This window comes from Euprymna scolopes, chromosome 11, assembly GCF_053919585.1.
Source record: "Euprymna scolopes isolate OS-2025 chromosome 11, ASM5391958v1, whole genome shotgun sequence".
NCBI lineage: Eukaryota > Metazoa > Mollusca > Cephalopoda > Sepiida > Sepiolidae > Euprymna > Euprymna scolopes.
This window is the reverse complement of record NC_136492.1, coordinates 100,778,473-100,798,750: the sequence shown is the minus strand read 5'-3', so window position 1 is coordinate 100,798,750 and position 20,278 is coordinate 100,778,473. Positions and strand designations below refer to the sequence as shown.

Genomic DNA, 20,278 nt, shown 5'->3' with positions numbered 1-20,278 from the left:
TCAATATCAGGCTCTACAAAACGTGTTAACAAAAGAATTCTCCCTAACACAAGGACCTCCTGGTACGGGAAAGACCTATATTGGACTGAAAATTGTCAAAGCTCTCTGCGCAAACAAGGATCTCTGGTGTTCTGATAGGAAGAGTCCCTTGTTGATTGTGTCTTACACAAACCAAGCCTTGGATAAATTTCTTGAAGAAATAGCTGCATTTCTGGAAGGTGGTATTGTTCGTGTTGGAGGTAGAAGTAAAAGTGAAGTTCTAGAGCAATATCTTTTGAAAAATGTCAGACAAACTTACAAAAATCATCTACGATTCTCTTTTAAACTTATAGAAAATAGGAATAGACTAAATGATAAGCGGGCATCTCTGAAAACTGAAATTGAAAACATTACTTCTAGAATGAACGCGACTACAAAAGGAATTCTTCATGAAGATATTCTGGAGACTCACATGGGTCAATTTTATAATTGGTTGAAAAAAAGTTATCAGGATAATTTTCAACGTAGAATCAAAATGAATGATTCCATTCTGACTCAATGGCTCGGTTATGGAGACATTGAGATTGTTCAAGTGGATGAAAGAGAAGAACAGAATGTAGATGAAGGAGCAGATAATGTCATTGCTGATGCAAAAAATGTGTACACAGAGGTTGATTTCATTAATGATAATCGCATGTTAGATAATGACAATGATATCGAAGAAGACTTTTCCAAGTTGAAAATTATTGATAAAGAATTTATAGCACTGGCTCTTGATGACCTCAAGACTAACAAGTTCACTCCTGATGGTTTTCAGAGAACCAAACAAGATAAGAAAAGAATGAAGAATCGGTTGCAAAAAGATTTAAACTCTAATGCCTCGTTAACCGATAATGAAGTTGATCAAATTCATTATCATGACTTGTGGTTGATGAGTAAAAGCGACCGTTGGAGACTCTATCGGTACTGGGTCAATTTGTATTGCCAACATCTGAAAGATCAAATTGTACAGAAACAACTTGATTATGATCGTGTTTGCAAAGCCAGTAAGGAAATCCGCCATTCTGAAGATGGTGAAATAATGAAGAATTCCCTTATTGTTGGAATGACTACAACAGCTGCTGCCAAGTACCATCTTTTATTGCAAGAAGTCAAACCAAAAATCATCATTGTGGAGGAGGCTGCTGAAATCTTGGAGGCCCATGTGGTGACAGCTTTGAACCCACTTTGTGAACACTTGATCCTGATTGGGGACCACAAACAACTTCGGCCAAATCCAAATGTCTTTGAATTAGCTCGCAACTACAATTTAGAAATCTCTTTGTTTGAGCGAATGGTCCTTAACAAATGCCATGTAAAATGTCTCTCATCTCAGCATCGCATGCGACCAGAAATTTCTCAACTGCTTCATCCAATTTACCCAGACTTGTGTGATGATCAATCTGTGAAAAAATATGAAAATATCCAAGGACTTGCTAGCAACCTATTTTTCATTCAGCATAATGAACTTGAAAAGACAAATCCAGAGGGCACCAGCTACAGTAATCCCTATGAGGCAGATTTCTGCATTGGATTGTGTGAATATCTCCTCAAACAGGGTTACAAACCATCACAAATAACTGTATTAACAATGTACACATCTCAGCTTTTTAATCTCAAAAAGTTGATGCGTGGTGATTTTTATAAAGGTGTACATTTGACTGTGGTTGACAATTACCAAGGAGAAGAGAATGATATAATTTTACTTTCTTTGGTAAGAAATAATGTAGAAAAGAAGGTTGGCTTTCTAAAGATTGATAACAGAGTGTGCGTTGCCCTATCTCGAGCGAAGATGGGCTTTTATGTTATAGGAAATTTTGAAATCCTTGCAGAACAAAGCAAGTTATGGAGGAATATCTTGCAGACATTAAAATCTGTTAACCAGGTTGGTTGTGGACTAACCCTCTGCTGTTTGAATCATCCAGACCATAAAATTGAGGTCAAAAATCCCTCAGACTTTTCTCAAGCACCTGAAGGCGGTTGTTTAATTCCATGTGAAAGTCGTCTTAATTGTGGTCACATGTGTAAACGGTACTGCCATCCAATTGATGACCATGATGAATACAAATGTTTGGAGCAGTGCACCAAATTAGCACCCAACTGCCCAGAAAATCATAGATGCATTGATGTTTGCTCACAGAAATGTTCCCCTTGTAAGAAAATGGTGACTAAAGTTGTACCACAGTGCAAACATCAACAGAAAATGTCCTGTTCGACAAATCCAAACACATTTATATGTCAAGAATCTTGTCAGAAGCTTCTAATTTGTGGCCATCAGTGTATGAAGTGTTGTGGTGAATCCTGTACCAGTAAATGTATGTTTGGTGTTCATAAAACTTATCCATGTGGACATAGTGTGGAATCGCCTTGTTTCCAGCAAGTATCTCTTTGCCCTGAGCCATGTTCAAAACGTTTAGATTGCGGGCATCTATGCAGTGGTAAGTGTGGAGAGTGTTCTGATCGTCGGATCCATTCTCTCTGCTCTCATGGCTGCCAACAAGATTTGATCTGTGGTCATAAATGCCAAAACCGGCAATGTAATGTTTGTTTCCCATGTTTGAGACCTTGTAAGAACAGATGCATTCACAGTAAATGTATGGAGTTATGTGGGGAGTTGTGCATACCTTGCAAACAACCATGCAAATGGTCTTGTAAACATTATAAATGTACCAGATATTGTCATGAACCTTGTGATCGGCCCAAATGTAACGAGCCTTGTTTAAAACTCCTTCGCTGTGGTCACAACTGTGTTGGCTTATGTGGTGAAAAATGCCCACGTTTGTGTCGTGTGTGCAATGAAAATGACCTAACAGAAATATTTTTTGGCACAGAGAACAAGGAAGATGCTCACTTTGTGGAACTGGAAGACTGTAGACATATTTTTGAAAGCTCCGGACTTGATGAATGGATGTCTCGAGACATAGAAGGTGAAATTCAGCTTAAAGTTTGTCCGAAATGCAAAACCCCAATCAGACAAAATTTGCGTTATGGAGAGATTATCAATAAGGTCTTGATGGATATAGATCAAATAAAAAAGAAAATGATTGGAGAGAAACCTGAAATCGATGCATTGAATATTCAGATTGGAGCAGATATTAAAAAACTCAATTTAACTTACCAAATTCAACTTAGAATTCAACTTATGCAATCAAAGAAAAACATCTTAAAAAGAACTTTATTTTATTGCCGTTCATTTCAGCATCGAATTACATTCCTTTCGATCCTTAATGAATTAATGGAAGAACCGGTTTTAAAAGAGGAATCTACTATTTTGCTACAATGTAAGGATTTATGCTACTGGATTGTAAAAAATGTTGAAATTTTCTCTGAAACACAATTCGAAGAAATTAAAATAGAGATAGGACGAATTGAGAATATTCTTCAGATTTTTAATGCCAGAAAAACTGTAGAAAGCATGTCAACTGAATGCAAGCAACTGGTAGATGAAGGTTTGCAAATGTTAATGTCTCCAGATTATACAGTTGTTCGAGATAAAGTGTTCGAAATATTGAAAAGCCTTTCTGAAGTCGTTCCAATTTCAAAAAGAGAAAGAAAAGAAATTGTGCAAGCAATGAGTTTTCGACGTGGTCATTGGTTTAAATGTCCAAAAGGTAAGTTCTTTATTAAAAGTACTTTTCTTCCAAACACTTTACATATGTCCTAAAATCTATATTCTTTCTTTTGCAAAGTATATATTTTATATGAGAGGCTGTGTTGATGAATCTCATTTGAGTTTGAAAAAATCATTTGCATAAGAGCCAAATCCTCCTAAGATGGTACTGCTATCACATTCTGGCAGGGTACAAAGTTGACTTCACAGTCTAATGAAGGATGTTCTCTAGTTCCTACAACCTCTTTCACATCAAAAAGATGTATCTAGCCTCTCTTTACTGTATGTTAGGTGGTTGACTGATATCTGATATTCCTTCTCCTGTAAAACATCCACAGCAAGAACTCATCTAGCTACAACCATAACAAAGAACTTTGTTTTCTCTCTCTCCTTTCCCAGAAACCAAACGAAACTTTCATTCTATTTTCCACCTGATCAATTGTTTCCAGTCGTCTTGTAGAGATGATAATCACCCAACTGATAATCTTTGTAACACTTATTCTCAACTGACCCTCGGACCTTGCTAAGTGGTGATGTATTAGTAAAAAATTGTTTTTTTAATTATTAAACATATACAGATTAAATGGATGCATCTTATTTTGATGATAAATATGGGTTTTAATAATTATGTAAGATGAATAAAGACACGATAAAAGTACAGCAAAGCACAGCAAATGCTTCTGCTTATACTCTATTCATGTGATATTTAGGCACTTAATTTGAGCAACCTGAGATTCTGTTGCCAAAACAACAAAAAGCAACCAATCAGGGTTGTGATTTCTGTGATAGAAGTGTTGATTAAATTTTAAAATAAAATGCATATGAAATATGTTTAAAAGCCAAATTACAACGCAATATTATGAAAAATAACAAACATTTTGTTTATAATTAATATTTCAGAGCTATACTTCATCCTCAAAATTTTATACATTTTTTCTTTTCTTATTTTTCTTGCCATGATGTTAAATTGAAGAAAAAAAACTTAGTAATTATTTTTCTTCAAAATAGGAAAAAAAAAAAAAAAAATGTATAAAATTGTGAGGATCGAGTATAGCTCTGAAATATTAATTTTAAACAAATAAATATTTGTTTATTTTTCATAATATTACTGTTAGGACGATACAAAATTCAAGGGGAGTAATTCTTTATTGCTTTGGGCAAAGTTGCCTCCCCTTGTCTGAGTCTTCGACTTTAAATTTTCACGACTGCTCGCAAGATCAACGACCGGAAGTACAGAGTGGAGGGAAAACAGAGCGACTTTCAAAATGGAGAAATTGCATCATTCCCAGTCGTTCCAGTTATCATACTTGGACTTCTAACCTTTTATGTATTATGTTTGAATTGTTGTTATGTGTGTATGTGTCTCCATAATAAACATATATCGTTATGTAACAGCGAGTGATTTTCTTATTTGTTCATAATTATTCCATTCTTTCATCATGTGCTGCAAACATACTCACGAGAAGGCTGGACACCCTGCGATAAGATATTTTATGTTATATTAGTCCTAAGGCATCCCACGAAATTGCATTGTAATTTAGCTTTCAAACGTATGTCAGACATTTTACAGACAGTTTTAATTTAGACAGACTGGCATGCAGTATATTCTTTGCAAAAAATCTGTGTAAAAAAAAAAAGAAATTTTTTTCAATCTGATTGGCTGAGATTTGGGGGAATTAAGTAATTTGTTGATATATTTACTTTTCATTTTTTTTTTTGTAAACATTTACTATTTAAAAACAAAAAAAAACTATGAAGAAAACAAAAACATTTACGATTTTAAAAAATAAACAAATATTTTTTTTGTATTAATTTAATGGAACATTTTTCTTTTTATGTTTCACTCATAATTTTTTTTACATAAATATTTTCCATAAGTTTGAAGAAGAAAATGCCTCCAATCTCTGTCCAAGCAGACACATCGTATCTATGTTCCACAGGTAGGATATTCTAAGAAATAAACTTTGTTTCGTTTGGTTTTTGGTAAGGAGAGAGAGAGAAAGCAAAGTTGTTATGGTTGTAGTTAGATGAGTTCTTGCTGTGAATATTTTACAGTGGAGGGATACTGGCAACTCTTCTTTTCCAAAACTTAAATTTAACTTAACTGTAAATTTATCATTGCGTGGACATCATTTCAACAGAGAGTTTCCATTGTCTTCCAAAATAAAGGAGTACTATTAAAAATCTGTTATAAGACTTTGATAATCCTATCTTTTACTTAAAACTCATTTATCTAATGAAAATAAACACAAAGTGTATTTTATATAATTAAATTATTCAGCTAAGCAGATAACATGGCAGGGATGAATATAAAGTAACTGTAGAATGAAGAAATTTATCTTAATGTGAATCCTAGGTACGGGCAAAATGAATACTGATGCTCAAAATGTATAAACATTTTTGTTAATGTAGACATTGGTTACCTCCCTTGCTTCAGTTACATGGTTACCTCCCTTGCTTGTGGTGATATAAATAGGAGTCGGCCATCTTGGTTTAGTCAGTTCGTTCGTACAGTTTAGACAGACTACAAGTGTCTCAACAAATGGTAGCAGAGATATCCCTCTGTGTGCGACAACGAAAAAAAAAAAAATTTTTTTTTGTACAGCTTGTCTGTAGCACTAGACAGATCGGATATCGGATATGGCAACTTCGAACAAACAACCTCCATTGTTGGAGGGGGAGGATGTTTACGAGAACTGGAAACAAGACGTTGAAATGTGGTCGTTGTTCACGGATCTTTCTGAGGAAAAAAAAGGGCCAGCAGTGTTTTTGACGCTACCACCGAATATTAGAGAATGTGTCCGTGAATTGCCAACAAGTGACATCGGCGGACGAGATGGCTTGAAGATCTTAATAAAGAAACTGGATGACATATATTTAAAGGATGAACACACGCGCGCTTACATGACTTTTAAGGAATTTTACACTTATAAAAGGTCGTCAGGTACCAGTATAAATGACTTTCTTGTGCGTTATGAGTTTTTGTACCAAAGATTAAAAAAATTCTACATTATTCTACCGGAAGGAGTGCAAGCTTTTCTTGTTTTGAACGCGGTTAACATATCGGAAGAGAACGAAAAATTAGCGCGGACAACGTGTTCTGTTTTGACGTATCAAAACATGAAGGAATCGATAAAGAAAGTATTTGGTGACATTTATCGTGATGAAAATGTACCGGCAGTGAAATCAGAGCCCGAAATCGTCAACTATAATTATTCTAAACCGGGTAACAACAAAAGGCGTTTTCGTCGAGGACAATCTAATCCATGTGACCGAAGTGGAAACGTGTTGTTGTGTTACAAATGTCAGTCTTCGAACCATCTAATTAGAGAGTGTCCTAGAAATACGCCCAGGTTTACGGAAGCGACAGAACAAATACACATTACGTTGTTCATTCAAGAAAATATTTATTTGAACAGTACAAATGAAAAAATCTCAAATCTTGTAAAGGAAACATTTGGAATGGCAGTCTTGGATTCTGCTTGTACTCGCACACTGGCTGGCGAAGTGTGGCTTGATGTTTATTTAGATACTTTAAATGAAAGTGATCTGCAACTAGTGAAGTATACGAACTCAGACCGGAGTTTTTGTTTTGGTGATGGAGTGGCTGTCACAGCAATTAAAGTTGCTAAATTTCCGGTTACACTCGGAGGTATAAGAGTTTATATCGAAGCAGATATTGTGAAAAACGACTTGCCTCTTCTATTAAGTCACAAATCAATGAAGACAGCAGGAATAGTGCTAGATTTCCGGAAAGATATGTGCTGGATTTTTGATAAATGTATTGAACTAAAGACCACAACTTCAGGGCACTATTGTCTCCCCTTAACAAATAAGTTGTTGGATCATAGTGATACTAAGAACATTGTATTACATGTTCAGAATTTTGGTCAGTGTTCTTTCACAGAAAAAAAAAAAAAAGCAGAAAAACTTCATCGACAGTTTGCTCATGCCTCGAAGGAAAAACTTGTTTCCTTGGTTAAAAAAAGTGGCAAATTCAATGACAAGGAATTTATAAAGGCGATTGAGGAGGTTTGTGAAAACTGTCAAATTTGCCTTAGATTTAAAAAAGCTCCACTGCGACCGGTTGTGGGATTGCCTCTTGGCAATAGATTTAATCACACAGTTTGCATGGATTTGAAAGAGTTCATCCACAATGAGGTGTGGATACTACATCTCATTGATGCCGCTACCAGGTATTCAGTGGCAACATTGATCAAAACAAAGAAGAAGGAGGAGATCATCAAAAACATCTTTATGATGTGGATTACCTATTTCGGATCTCCTGTTCGTTTTCTGAGTGATAATGGGGGTGAATTCAACAATGAACACTATAGACAGATGAATGAAAAACTCAACATAGAGACCTGTACTACTGCCGCAGAAAGTCCATTCAGCAACGGTACTGTAGAACGTCATAATTTGATAGTTGCTGAGGCAATGAAAAAAACAATTGACGATGAGAAGTGTGAACCTGAAATTGCCTTGGCATGGGCTATTTGTGCAAAAAATGCCCTCCTCAATTACTCTGGACACAGTCCAAATGAACTTGTATTCGGTTTCAATGTAAATACCCCTCAATTCTGACAGACCAGTTACCTGCTATGGAGTCCTCTACTACAAGTGACATGGTGAGAAAAAATTTAAATGCTCTCCATAGTGCAAGGAGAAACTTTTTGGAAGCTGAGTCCAGTGAGAGAATTAGGAGAGCTCTCAGGTCTAATGTCAGAACTTATGCTGATGAAGATTATGCTACCGGAGACCAAATCTATTATCGGAGGCAGGGTTTTAAAGGATGGCGTGGTCCAGCAAAAGTGTTAGGCAGAGAAGGCCAGTTTGTCTTAATCAGACATGGCGGAGCATTTTATAGGATGCATCCGTGCCAATTGATGAAAGTGAATAAAAACAACGAAAAAAGAACAAAAAAAGCTGAAATGCTGGGAAACACTACAGAAGGGAAGAATGAATACCTTTCAGTTGAGGAGGAGGAGTTGCAGAATCAAGTGGTAGAAAGTGAAGATATAGACAGAGAAGAAGTTGTTGATAGTTCTACCAGTTTAAGAGATAAGACTGAAAAACCTGGCCGAAATAAGACCATAACTTATAAAATAAATGGAAGTGGGGAGTGGAAGAAAGGAAAGGTTATGTCAGTACAGCCTAAATCAACTGGCAAATATAGTCATTGGATCAATATAGAACCTGAGGATGAAAACAAGGATCAAGTTTGTATCAACTGGAATCATATTGATCATTGGAGAGAAGTGCCCCAATATACTGAACAGGAAAATGTAGTCCTGCTCACCGCTGAACAAGAGCAGTCGAAAGCTGTAATGGATGCCAAGCATAAAGAAATAAAAAACATGAACACCTATGAAGTATTTGAATGTGTGCCATACACAGGTCAAAAAACAATATCCACAAGATGGGTGATTACTGAAAAATTCAAGGATAATCAGAAAACAATGAAAGCTCGCCTTGTAGCACGAGGCTATGAAGAAAATAGTAATCTGAAAACGGACTCCCCAACATGTAGCCGTGAAGCTATGCGAATGGTCATGCTAACCGCATCAATAAAGAATTGGATGCTGCAGACCATAGATTTTACCTCAGCCTTTTTGCAAGGTGGTATTTTAGAGAGAGATGTGTACCTGAGGCCACCATCTGATGTTTGTCCTAAATCTCAAGTGTGGAAATTAAAAAGATGCATCTATGGATTGAATGATGCTCCACGGGCATGGTACAAGAGAGTTACTCAGGCTTTGATTGAATTAAAAGGAGTAGCAAGTGCTTATGATAATGCATTGTTTTTGTGGCATAATATTAAAGGAAATTTGACTGGAATTCTTGCTATGCACGTGGATGATTTTGTTTTCTGTGGAAACACAGAGTTTGAAAGGGATGTGATTGCAACATTGAAAGAAAAATTTAAGGTGGGATCTCATGAAAGTGGAACATTCAAATATGTTGGACTGAATGTTAATCAACAGGAAAATGGGATCACTGTAGAACAAGATCTATATGTATCTTCCATATCTCCAATAGAAATAAGCAAAGGGAGGATACTGAGGAAAAATTATGAACTGAATGAAGAAGAAAAGCATGAGTTGAAGAGACTTGCAGGTCAGATGATGTGGGTTTCAACTCAAACACGCCCTGATATAGCTTTTGATGTGTGTAAAATGAGCAACACTGGAAAGCATCCCAAAGTAAAAGCCTTATTTGAGGCGAATAAAGCCTTATCAAAATTGAAATCCAAGAAGGGTTCTATAACATTTCCAAAATTGGGAAAGCCCTCAGATTTACACATTTTGTGTTATACTGATGCTTCTTATGCCAGTCTGGAAGATGGATCTTCACAGGGTGGTTTTGTTGTCTTTATTGGAGGAAGTACTGACAAAATGGCCCCCATGTGTTGGGCGTCAAAGAAATTGGACAGAGTGACAAAAAGCCCATTGGCCTCAGAGACTCTTGCTCTGAATGAGGGAGCTGATGCTGGTGTTTTGACTGCGGTTATGATACAAGAGGTATTTCAGTTATCTAAATTGCCAGACGTTCTCTGCAAGACAGATAATACATCACTTGTGGAGACATTGAATTCCAACAATCTGGTAAGCGATCGACGATTGAGAATAGATGTAGCAAGGCTGAAGGAAATGAAGAGTAGAGGAGAGATACAGATAGAATGGATCAAGGGTTGTGATCAGGTCTCTGATTGTTTGACCAAGGCAGGAGCTTCGTCTGAGCTTCTAAGGGACTTGTTAAATCAGAAATAAATTATTCACTTGAGGACAGCAGCAATGTTAATGTAGACATTGGTTACCTCCCTTGCTTCAGTTACATGGTTACCTCCCTTGCTTGTGGTGATATAAATAGGAGTCGGCCATCTTGGTTTAGTCAGTTCGTTCGTACAGTTTAGACAGACTACAAGTGCCTCCCTTTACTTAAAGATTCACTAAAAATCAAGAAATTAACCAATTTTAATGAAATTTTCAGTATTTATCAAATAATGATTGCGGAATATAATGAACTAATTATTTTTATTTAAATCTGAGTGGAAATGTATTATTTTCTTTAAACAAAAAATACCTTTACTAAAGTTATGGTTTTCAGTAGTAAATAAAAAACGCAAGAATTTATTTTTGCTTTTTTTATGTAAATAAAGCATCGTAATTTGTAACAATGAAAAAAAAGAAGATTTTTACAGGAACATTACAAAAAAGAGCCCCTAAAGTCCATATTAATGAATTCGATATAACCAGAAGAAAAATGAATTTCTCGAACTACTACTATTACCATTGAATTAAGCATTATTTATTTAATATTTTAACACAAAAGAAATTATAATAGCAAAAATATTTCTATTTTTTTTTTTTTTAATTACAGATTACGCATAATTTTTATATGCAAGATTTTAATAATTTCCTTGCTGGCAAGAATGTAAAACTTTCGCCGTAACATAATTTTTATATAATCTCGAACAATAATTTAAAAAATATTAATTTAAAAACAGAAATATAAAAAATAATTAAATTAAAAAATGATAAAAATTGATACAAACGTTCAGAATAAGAATGTATGGATGCACGTCTGGAAAAAAAAATCTGACACCCCTACCTCTTTTTACTATCATGACTTCATTTCAAAACAGCGTTTTGATTGGCTGAAATTTTGGGCCGCCTTATAATCGTATTTACATTTTTTTAGTTTGTTGCGTTTTTGTCGAACGGTAAATTACTTGCTTTTTGAGGCCTCATTAAGATTCTTTTTGCACAAACAAGGTGGTTTTTTTTTTTGGTTTTTTTTATTTAATTCAATATCTTAGGACATTACTTTACTAATTATCTTTGAAATAGACCCAGAAAACTAATATTTATCTTAAAGGATTTTTACAATGAATTTAATTAACTTCAAAATTTAGCTGAATTGGTTAGCTTGCCGTGAAAACATTTTTCATAACTTTTTTTTCACGTATACAAATTTTTTTTTTTTCTTTTAGGAAATGAACTTTAGTCTCTAATCTTTCAAATACAATCAAAAAGTAGTCAGAAACCTACAAAAAATTATGATAAATCGGCTTTCAAAACTAGGTCCCCCTATCTTTGCCCGCCCATTTTTGCTCGTACCTGGTGAATCCTTTATATCAATTAAGTTTCGTGTTTTGTATGTATATCTGTATGCTTCTTGCCTCTATGTGATTAGACATTATTTTTTGTTTTTATTATGAATTGAGTATTTAGTGAAATAAAAAATGCAATGGTGTAAAGTATATAAATGATAACCTATACTCCTATAAATCTGTTTTTTTTTTTTTTTTTTTTTTTTTTTATTGGTAGTGATATTCATATTAAAAAACCCTTTTTTCTATTGGTATTTTTTTGCTTCCCCATGAAAACAAAATGTGACACAAGGTTGTTTTTAATGTGGGTGAAAACCAGCTCCCTGAAAGAAGGGCAAAAGGGACACTCTGGTAGGGACCAAAAATAATAATCGCCTAAGTATAGCGGGTTTCCCCTCCATTGACCAAGGGCGAATTAACTTAAGTATAGCATCAGAACAGATACTACACTTTGAGTTATATATTTTTTATTTACTCTGAAAAGTAAAATAAACAGTAATAAACAAAAATTAGGCACAAGGCCATTTAAAAATTGGGGAGGGGATATCTATGGTCATCCTCGTGACTGTACCATTGCTAGTCTATGCTTGATCCTAGCTAAAGTTCTCATTCACCAAAATACCTCCAGTGTACCGGGATTCATCGTACCTAAAATTCTCAAATCATATCATGTGTGCATGTGTGTTTTATTTTTAATATTTTTTTTTTATTTGTTATAAACAATAAAATGGTAAAAATAAGATTTTATAAAAAGTCGTTTGCTTAATTTAAAAAAAAAATTTTTTATTCAATTTTCACCCCAAACAAGGCACAGTGCCACTTTGAAGCAGGAGGCTACTATCAGAGACTTAATTAGCGGGGTCATTATGAAGGGAGATGAGTAGAAAGATGTTTGTTCACATTACACTTGAACTTCTGCATATCAGTGCAGTTGGGAAAGCAGAATCCCGGAAGGGATTTCCAAAGACCCGCAGTTCTGGGGAAGAAACTATTGGAGTAAAAGGCTTTCTTACACCTAGGTATCTCTACTATAAAGGGATATGTCATTGGCTTTGGATAGAGGAAAAAAATGCAAAAAATATAAAAATGTTAGTAAAACCCTTCCAACCCTCTCTAGATAGTAGAATGCCCACTGTTTTCTGGCTTGCTGTTGGCCAAAAACAAGCAAGTTGTTCTCTATATGAGGCTGAAATTCTAGGCAGGATCAAAGAAACTGGGGTTGGGTGGGGGATATGTGAATTTCTCCAAGATTGCTTATTAGGGTAGTTGGGACCAAAAAAAAAAGGATTGGGGTGTGGACATCTTGGAGGTTTCTTATTGGGGATGGAGGAGGCCATTCACTCGGCTAGCTAAGAACCTAGTCTAAACATTTGTTCTAGGGGTCTGAAGTCTTGCAAAGTCTGGAATTGTGTCCGCCATTCTTAGGCGGGGAACACAAACTCCAACTTTGCACCTCTATACATGCACAGACATACTATCTTTCTCCATATTCAGAGTATAATTTTTTCCTATCACATCTGATCTTTATCTTCAGCTGATGCTTGAAGAAGGGAACCAGATCCTGATCAGCAAAAGATACAACCTCGCACTTCTCTTGCACTCTTGAACTCCATATCACCATTCTGGCCACAGCCAGGATCGCAAGAAACACCATTCGTCTCTCCCTGTCCCACAGTGGCTCTGCACTGTGGATGATGTAGGACACATCCAGTGAGTGAAGCTGCTCGAGATCAATGCGAGCTGTCACCTCATTGACATACGCTCAGTACCATCTGAGTCCACTGCAATCGAAGAACCTGGGTTCCGGCATTTCCTCAGCTGGGATACTGCAACGAGGACACCCTGATGACCTACACTTTGATCTTGGCCCAAAGGCCAAGAAAGAAAAAAGGCAAGCCTTTTTTCTATTTACTTAAAAAGAAAATACAACTTTCTCATATATGGGCCGTGAAATTGCATTTACTAGCAAAAGATCTAGCTTATTCTTATATTCTTTTAAACATTCATTTTAATTAATTCCCTATTAGTTTTTTCGGTTTTCTTGTGGAATGATCATCTTTAGTTAACTATTACGTGTAATTATATTCATGCAGATATTCTACATGATTATTACTTGCATAAAAAGTTTATAGTAAACACAAGTTTATAGTAAACACAAAACTCTTTCCATATATATTTATATATGTGCATATATTTTTGTTTTAAAAATTTTGCCTACCAAACTTCTAAAATTTTTGGTCTACAGACATGAAGCATTATATATAAGGTATTTGAAACCATGCGAAACTTTATAAAAAAAATTGGTATAAAGTGTGAAAATTAAAAAAAATAAAATTTACCAGGTAAAGGTCTAACGATGACATTACAAATATGCATGTGTAACATAACAGCTATTTGTTCATGTTTCAGTTTTTAGCCTTGCAGCAAACATGTCTTCATGCTTCTTCTTTCCTTAGTTAGTCTGTAATGTTATGCTCTGAAAAAGGCCAGATTTGTTAAATTTGGCTTTAAAAAGGCTAATTTGGCAACCATGGAAAAGAATAGTCTCATTGTGGAATACCATAATATAATGATAATAATATAATAAACACATTTATAATTTCAATAAATAAATAATTAATAGCAGGATCTGTGGTAATTCCACTGCAGACTCTTTCACATGTAATATATTGATGCTGGTATTCTGTGGATGTTTAGCATAAATGGAGACGCCCTGATATTATTGTAGCTCTTTTGTTAAAACTGCCAAAGTATTTATCTAAGCTAATAGAGACGCTCGATGTAACCCGGTCGTAAAATAAGCTTAAATATGATATTTTAATGTATGCAGATTTTGTATATATACTCTATATGTAGAATCAATTGTCTATCGATTCTTATATATTATAAAGATATCCATATTATTTGGGTGCATCACCTTAAATCAAAACCAAATCTTATGAAGAATATATATATATATATATATATATATTTATATATTTATATATATATTTATATATATATATATAACTTGAGCTCTTTTGGCTATTATCAAAACCTAAATTAAAACTTATGAAGAATTCTTAATAAAATTATTTATAAAAAAATAGATGACTTAAGTGCCATCAGTTATAATCAAAACCGAAACCAAAACTTATGAAGAATCTTTGATAAAATCATTTATTACAAGAAATGGATGTACATAACAATTAAACGACCCGGATGTAAGCATGACACAGAAAATAACACACGCTATCGTATTAATATATAGATAATAAAAATGTGTAATTTGCATGGAGGTAAGAGACCCACCTTTTCAGAAACAAAAAGTAGTCACACAATTTTATTAATATTTTATTTTATTTTTTATTCTTATTTATTCTAAACTAGCGAGGGGTACCCAGCATTGCCCAGGTGTGTGTGGTTTTGGGTAAATCAAAATCCGGGGGGGGGGGGGGTAAAATAAAAAAACATGTTTTGGTAGGTAAGTATGAGGATCGAACCGGAACCCTTGAGGCAAAATTGTAAATTAAAGTGTGAAAAAAAAACATGCGATGTTAACCATTGCACCACCGCAACATACCAACGGAAACGCATTTGAATTTATTTAATTACTTAGATTTGGAAGGTGCACGTTTTAATGACTTAATGCGGAGTAGCATTTCATTTACTGCGGAATGCGGGGGGTAAGGGGAAACCGGAAAAATGCCGCCAGAATTAATTATAGGAAAAGGCTTAATCCACATGCGGTGAGCGAAAACTTTTGAATATTTATCTTCCCGAAGTTAAACAAATTAAATAGACAGGCGAGCTCCATTGACAACTCTGAGATATTACGATTTACATGTGATATAAAAAGTTTTAAAAAGTTGTTAGGCGAGCGACCGCTTCTCTGAAAAAAGCCTTTTGTAGACATACAGAAAAAGCGAACACACACGCATACATACATACATACATTTTCACTTTTATATTTATTGATAAAACATATTGCCACTTGGACGCAAGAGTTATAATTTGGGGTCAGGTTTACAGGAGATTATCTAAAGATATGAGCATTTAAACTTCTGCACGTCAGTACGGTCAGGGAAGCAGAGAAAGAATTCCAAAGTCAAGCAATCCAAGTAAAGAAATTATCAGAATAGAAGGCTTTCCAACATCTACAATGAAGAGGTGAAGTTTTGTTGCTAAACAAGTTTGTTGAGGATATGTAGACGGAGGTGGTATAAGTGCAATGAGTTCATTAAAGCATATTCCATTAAAATACTTGTAAAACAGGCATAGAATGCAATATTGGGGCGATGGGGCAGGAGTTATAGCTTGATTGATGGTCGATGACCTATTAGATTAGAGACTTTTTTGGACCCTGTCTAAAAAACAGATTAGTAGTGGATGCACATACCCAGACGTTGAAACAATACACAATTTTCTATGCATGTGTGAATAGTGGCTGTGTAAATATACAGGATGCTCTCAGGTGTGAGTAATTTTCTAGTTCAGTAGAGGGAGCCCACCTTCTTTGCAATGTCCTCAATGTATTTTTTCCAGTTTATGTTGTTAAGCCAAAGAGTTTGAAGGATGAGCTCAAAATGTTATTAGTCATGGCTATCGGCTATCTTAAGAGAGCTTCTTGCAATTGTTAAAGAAAAGAAGTTTAGTTTTAGTAGCATTAAATGTTACTATTCATTTAGAACCCCATTCCACTACAGACAAGCGGTCGTTTTCTATTGAAAATATTGAGATTTCGATTAAGATATAACAATATCTTTCCTTGTGTTTTCAGGCCATATCTATGCAATTGGTGAATATGGAGGAGCAACAGAACGTTCTAAATGTCTGAAATGTGATTCGATCATTGAAGGAGAAAACCATGCATAGCTGAAGGTAATTCTCATACTGGATGGATGCTGTCTACTCAGAGGGGGCCAAAGATTGTTAACTAATCTTTTCAACTTAATAGAATGAAATAATTCAAGATCAAATTATTTCATTTTTAAGAGAAAAATAAGCAAACATTGGAAAATATTACATGAATGTTAAATTACACTGTCTAACTGTTTTTATATAAAAGAAAAAAATATTTTCAAAAGTAATTGGACATTTGGAGATATAAAAAATTTCCAGCATTATATTGGCATCCGGAAATAAATACTTATAAATTGATCAAGTAGCTTTATTTTTATAAAGAAAATCAAAATTTAGGATTTTTAGTGATTAATAATTTTGTTAATTCTTTAAAACACAAAATTGCAGTAGTCAAATTGAGTTGTTGCCCTTGAAATTCTAAAGCAACATGGCAGTTCCTGACTCCAGTCTCACTTCCTCATAAAATTTGATTTTCTTGATTAAAATTGAAACTACTTGATCAATTTACATAATTTTGGAAATATGACATTTTTGTTCTGTGATGAGTACATACCTCATAAAGATTTTTCTGTATTTTTGTTTTTTAATTAAATCAAATTCTAAATGAGAATCTAAAATCTTGATCTATTACTAAAATATTCATATAAAAATCATAGTATCGCCTAATTAATTTAATTTCATATATAAATTATCATTTCTGATGATCTTAAAAAATAAAGTCCACCGCTGACTTTTTTTTATAGAGAAAAAGATTGCTTTCTGAATTGATTGCCAATGACAGAGTAAGTCTAACATGCTATCTGCCTCACTTCGACTCACTTGAAATGGTTTTTCTGAGTCACTAGAAAAAGACGTATTTTATTTGTTAACTTTTGCATGACTAAATGGGAGTATATATATGTTTATACAAGAGTGGAGAATAAAAACTATAGTATAGAGGTTGATCAAAGTATTGGTCCCATATTTTATACTGTCCAACTGTTATTTGTTTGGGAACATGTTGCAAGGCTGTGAGTATCAATGTTAGCCCCGCAAACTAAAAAAAAAAATTTTTTTTTATGTAAAATGGAGTTGAACAACTACAACAAAAATGCCTGAGGCGAAGGACAAATTTTATACAAAATTTATTTCCTCATAATTGAAAAATAAAAAGAAAAAGAAAAACTGGAAAGTTTCCCCTTCTGTCTCTTCCTGTGATTGAGGTAATAAATGTCCTTTCGGAACTTAAGTAGAAAAGGTTAAAATTCTAGGTTGAAAATAACTAAAACATAAAATTCAGTTGCTCACTTCAGCAAAAAATAAGAATAGGGTAAAAAGTCAATTTTCAACGTGGAGAATTAAACAACTGGTGCGCACGAGTTTAACGTCCCATGGACAGAACCGATATGTTGTTTACACTATGCTGGGCTTGACTCGACTGACTCTTTTTTGGTGCATGATGGTTTTTTAAGGACCTCAACCGGCTCCTGGAGACAGTCAAAAATATACTTACAAAAATGCGTTTATTTTTGAACACTGATTAAACAAAAAAATCAAGGTCTGTGTCACGTGAGGTGCTTACAAATACGTCAGTACAAAAAGACAGAATCTTAGTTTTTAAGCCCACAGAGTTTGCGTAGGTGTAGAAAAGAAATGTGTGTGCAGCTGAAACATTCTTTACACAGCTGCATGCGCAACTGGGTTGAGTCGAAGCGTCCACAATCAATTGTATGTTGCCATTATTTCAGTTGAGTAGACCTCGCCGTTATTCACCAGTGTGACGTCAAGGCTACAATAAACACTATTTGCCCTTCCCCTGCTATAATGCAAATTTTGTGTCTGTCTCTGACTAAAAGCTCTCACTATTCTCCAAGATATTCTGTCATATTTTCACTGTTATTTTTTTTTAAATTTTAAAAGTCAGGAATTTTCTCACAATATTAATATCTTCCAATATCCAAAATTTAAAAGTGTATTTTATACATAGATATTACCTTGTATTGTTTATTATATACTCAAAATAAACACTTTTTAACAGGGTAATTTAGAAATTTACTTTGTATACTAATTTTTAAAAAGCAACTTTCAATCTATGTCATTAAAATCTGGTGTTCATTTATAAGTTTATTTTCTTTTCAATCAATTTTATCAAAATATATTATCTCACTAAAATGATTAAATATGCATGCATAGAGAGTAAATATATTGATTTGCATATATATATATTAAATAGGTCTTGTAATTGTTTTCAATTTTCTTGCATACAACATAATATAAATAATTAAAAAAGCATTTAAAACAGTTGCATCATTCAGATGCCAAATCTGAGAAACAAAAATTTCAATATGTAACTTAGAAGAAAATATTTATCAAAAATATTTTTCGCAACCATTAAAAACAACATGGTAAAAATTATCTAAGGGAGATAATTCACTAAAGATATTTTGGTTCTTCTTTATTCAAAGTTTTCGAAGACAAATTAGCAGAAATTAAGCTTTGCAAAATAAGAAATCGGAGATTTTGAATCATAAGAAAAGGTTTACCTTCTTTTTCCTAAAAACTAAAAATCTTTGACCAATTTAACAAAACTTAATTTTCGCTAATTGTCTTCAAAAATTGTTTTCACTAATAATTAATTTTCTACCTTATCATTTTTGTTAATTTTTGGATATTTTCATTATTGTGACATGGAAATCCAGTAGATACTATTGGTTTTACTTAAAATTCAATATTTTAATTTTTTAATTTTTGCTACAATAACAAAGAAGAACTGATATTTTCCTGATTTCTTTATTAACTTTCTAATTGTGACTTTAAGTGGTTTATTAATTATTTTAAATAGCAACATTTCGTTGTAATTGAAACAAGACTTTTGCACGGTTATAGAAAAAAAATTTTTTTTCAATTTAACATTTTAACAAAAACAATAAAATTTCTAAAATTCAATTTTTGTTTTGTTTTTATTATTATTGAGGTCAAAGATTTTTGAAAGTATAAAATACTTTTACACATTCAAAGAATATAATTTTAGACATTTTCTTTTAAGAAAGTTTGATCAAATCTCAACTTAAAGCATTCATGAGACAGCAAATTTATTGGCTGTGTGTATGTGTATGTGTGTGTGTGTGTGTGTGTTAATTTGGCAACTAAGTTCTTTCTGTTTTTTTAAATCTATAGTTTTTAAAAGTAAAATAAAAACTAACAGTTATTTAATCAATGATGTATTCTCCATTCATGTTCACAACTTTTTTCTGGCATTCAACAAGATTCTCAAAATGGTAGAAATCATTTGATTTTGACTCGAAAAATTCATCCAACCAAATTGAAATAACTTGAACCAAAACTAAAATAAACGGCAAGAACTTAGTTGCCAACCCAATATATATATATATTGAGTTGGCAACTAAATAAATATATATATATATATATATATATATATATATATATATATATATATATATATATATATTATATTTAGTTGCCAACTCAATATATATATATATTGGGTTGGCAACTAAGTTCTTGCCGTTTATTTTGGTTTTGGTTCAAGTTATTTCAATTTGGTTGGATGAATTTTTCGAGTCAAAATCAAATATATATATATATATATATATACACATGTGTGTGTGTATGTCTCTTTATATGCGTATGTATGCACACACACACGTGCATGCATACATATATATATTCAGAACATGTGTCATTAGTCACTG

General features: G+C 33.6%; 1 protein-coding gene across 1 annotated transcript in view; it reads left to right on the top strand.

Annotated features, from left to right (window-relative positions):
- Positions 1-19,511, top strand: part of LOC145287999 (NFX1-type zinc finger-containing protein 1-like) — a 49,012-nt gene extending 29,501 nt beyond the window's left edge. The window contains 2 exon segments of the mRNA XM_080135998.1: positions 1-3,629; positions 16,504-19,511. Coding sequence (XP_079992124.1) covers positions 1-3,629; positions 16,504-16,598 — 3,724 coding nt within the window. The 3' untranslated portion in view covers positions 16,599-19,511.
- Positions 19,512-20,278: the final 767 nt, after the last annotated feature.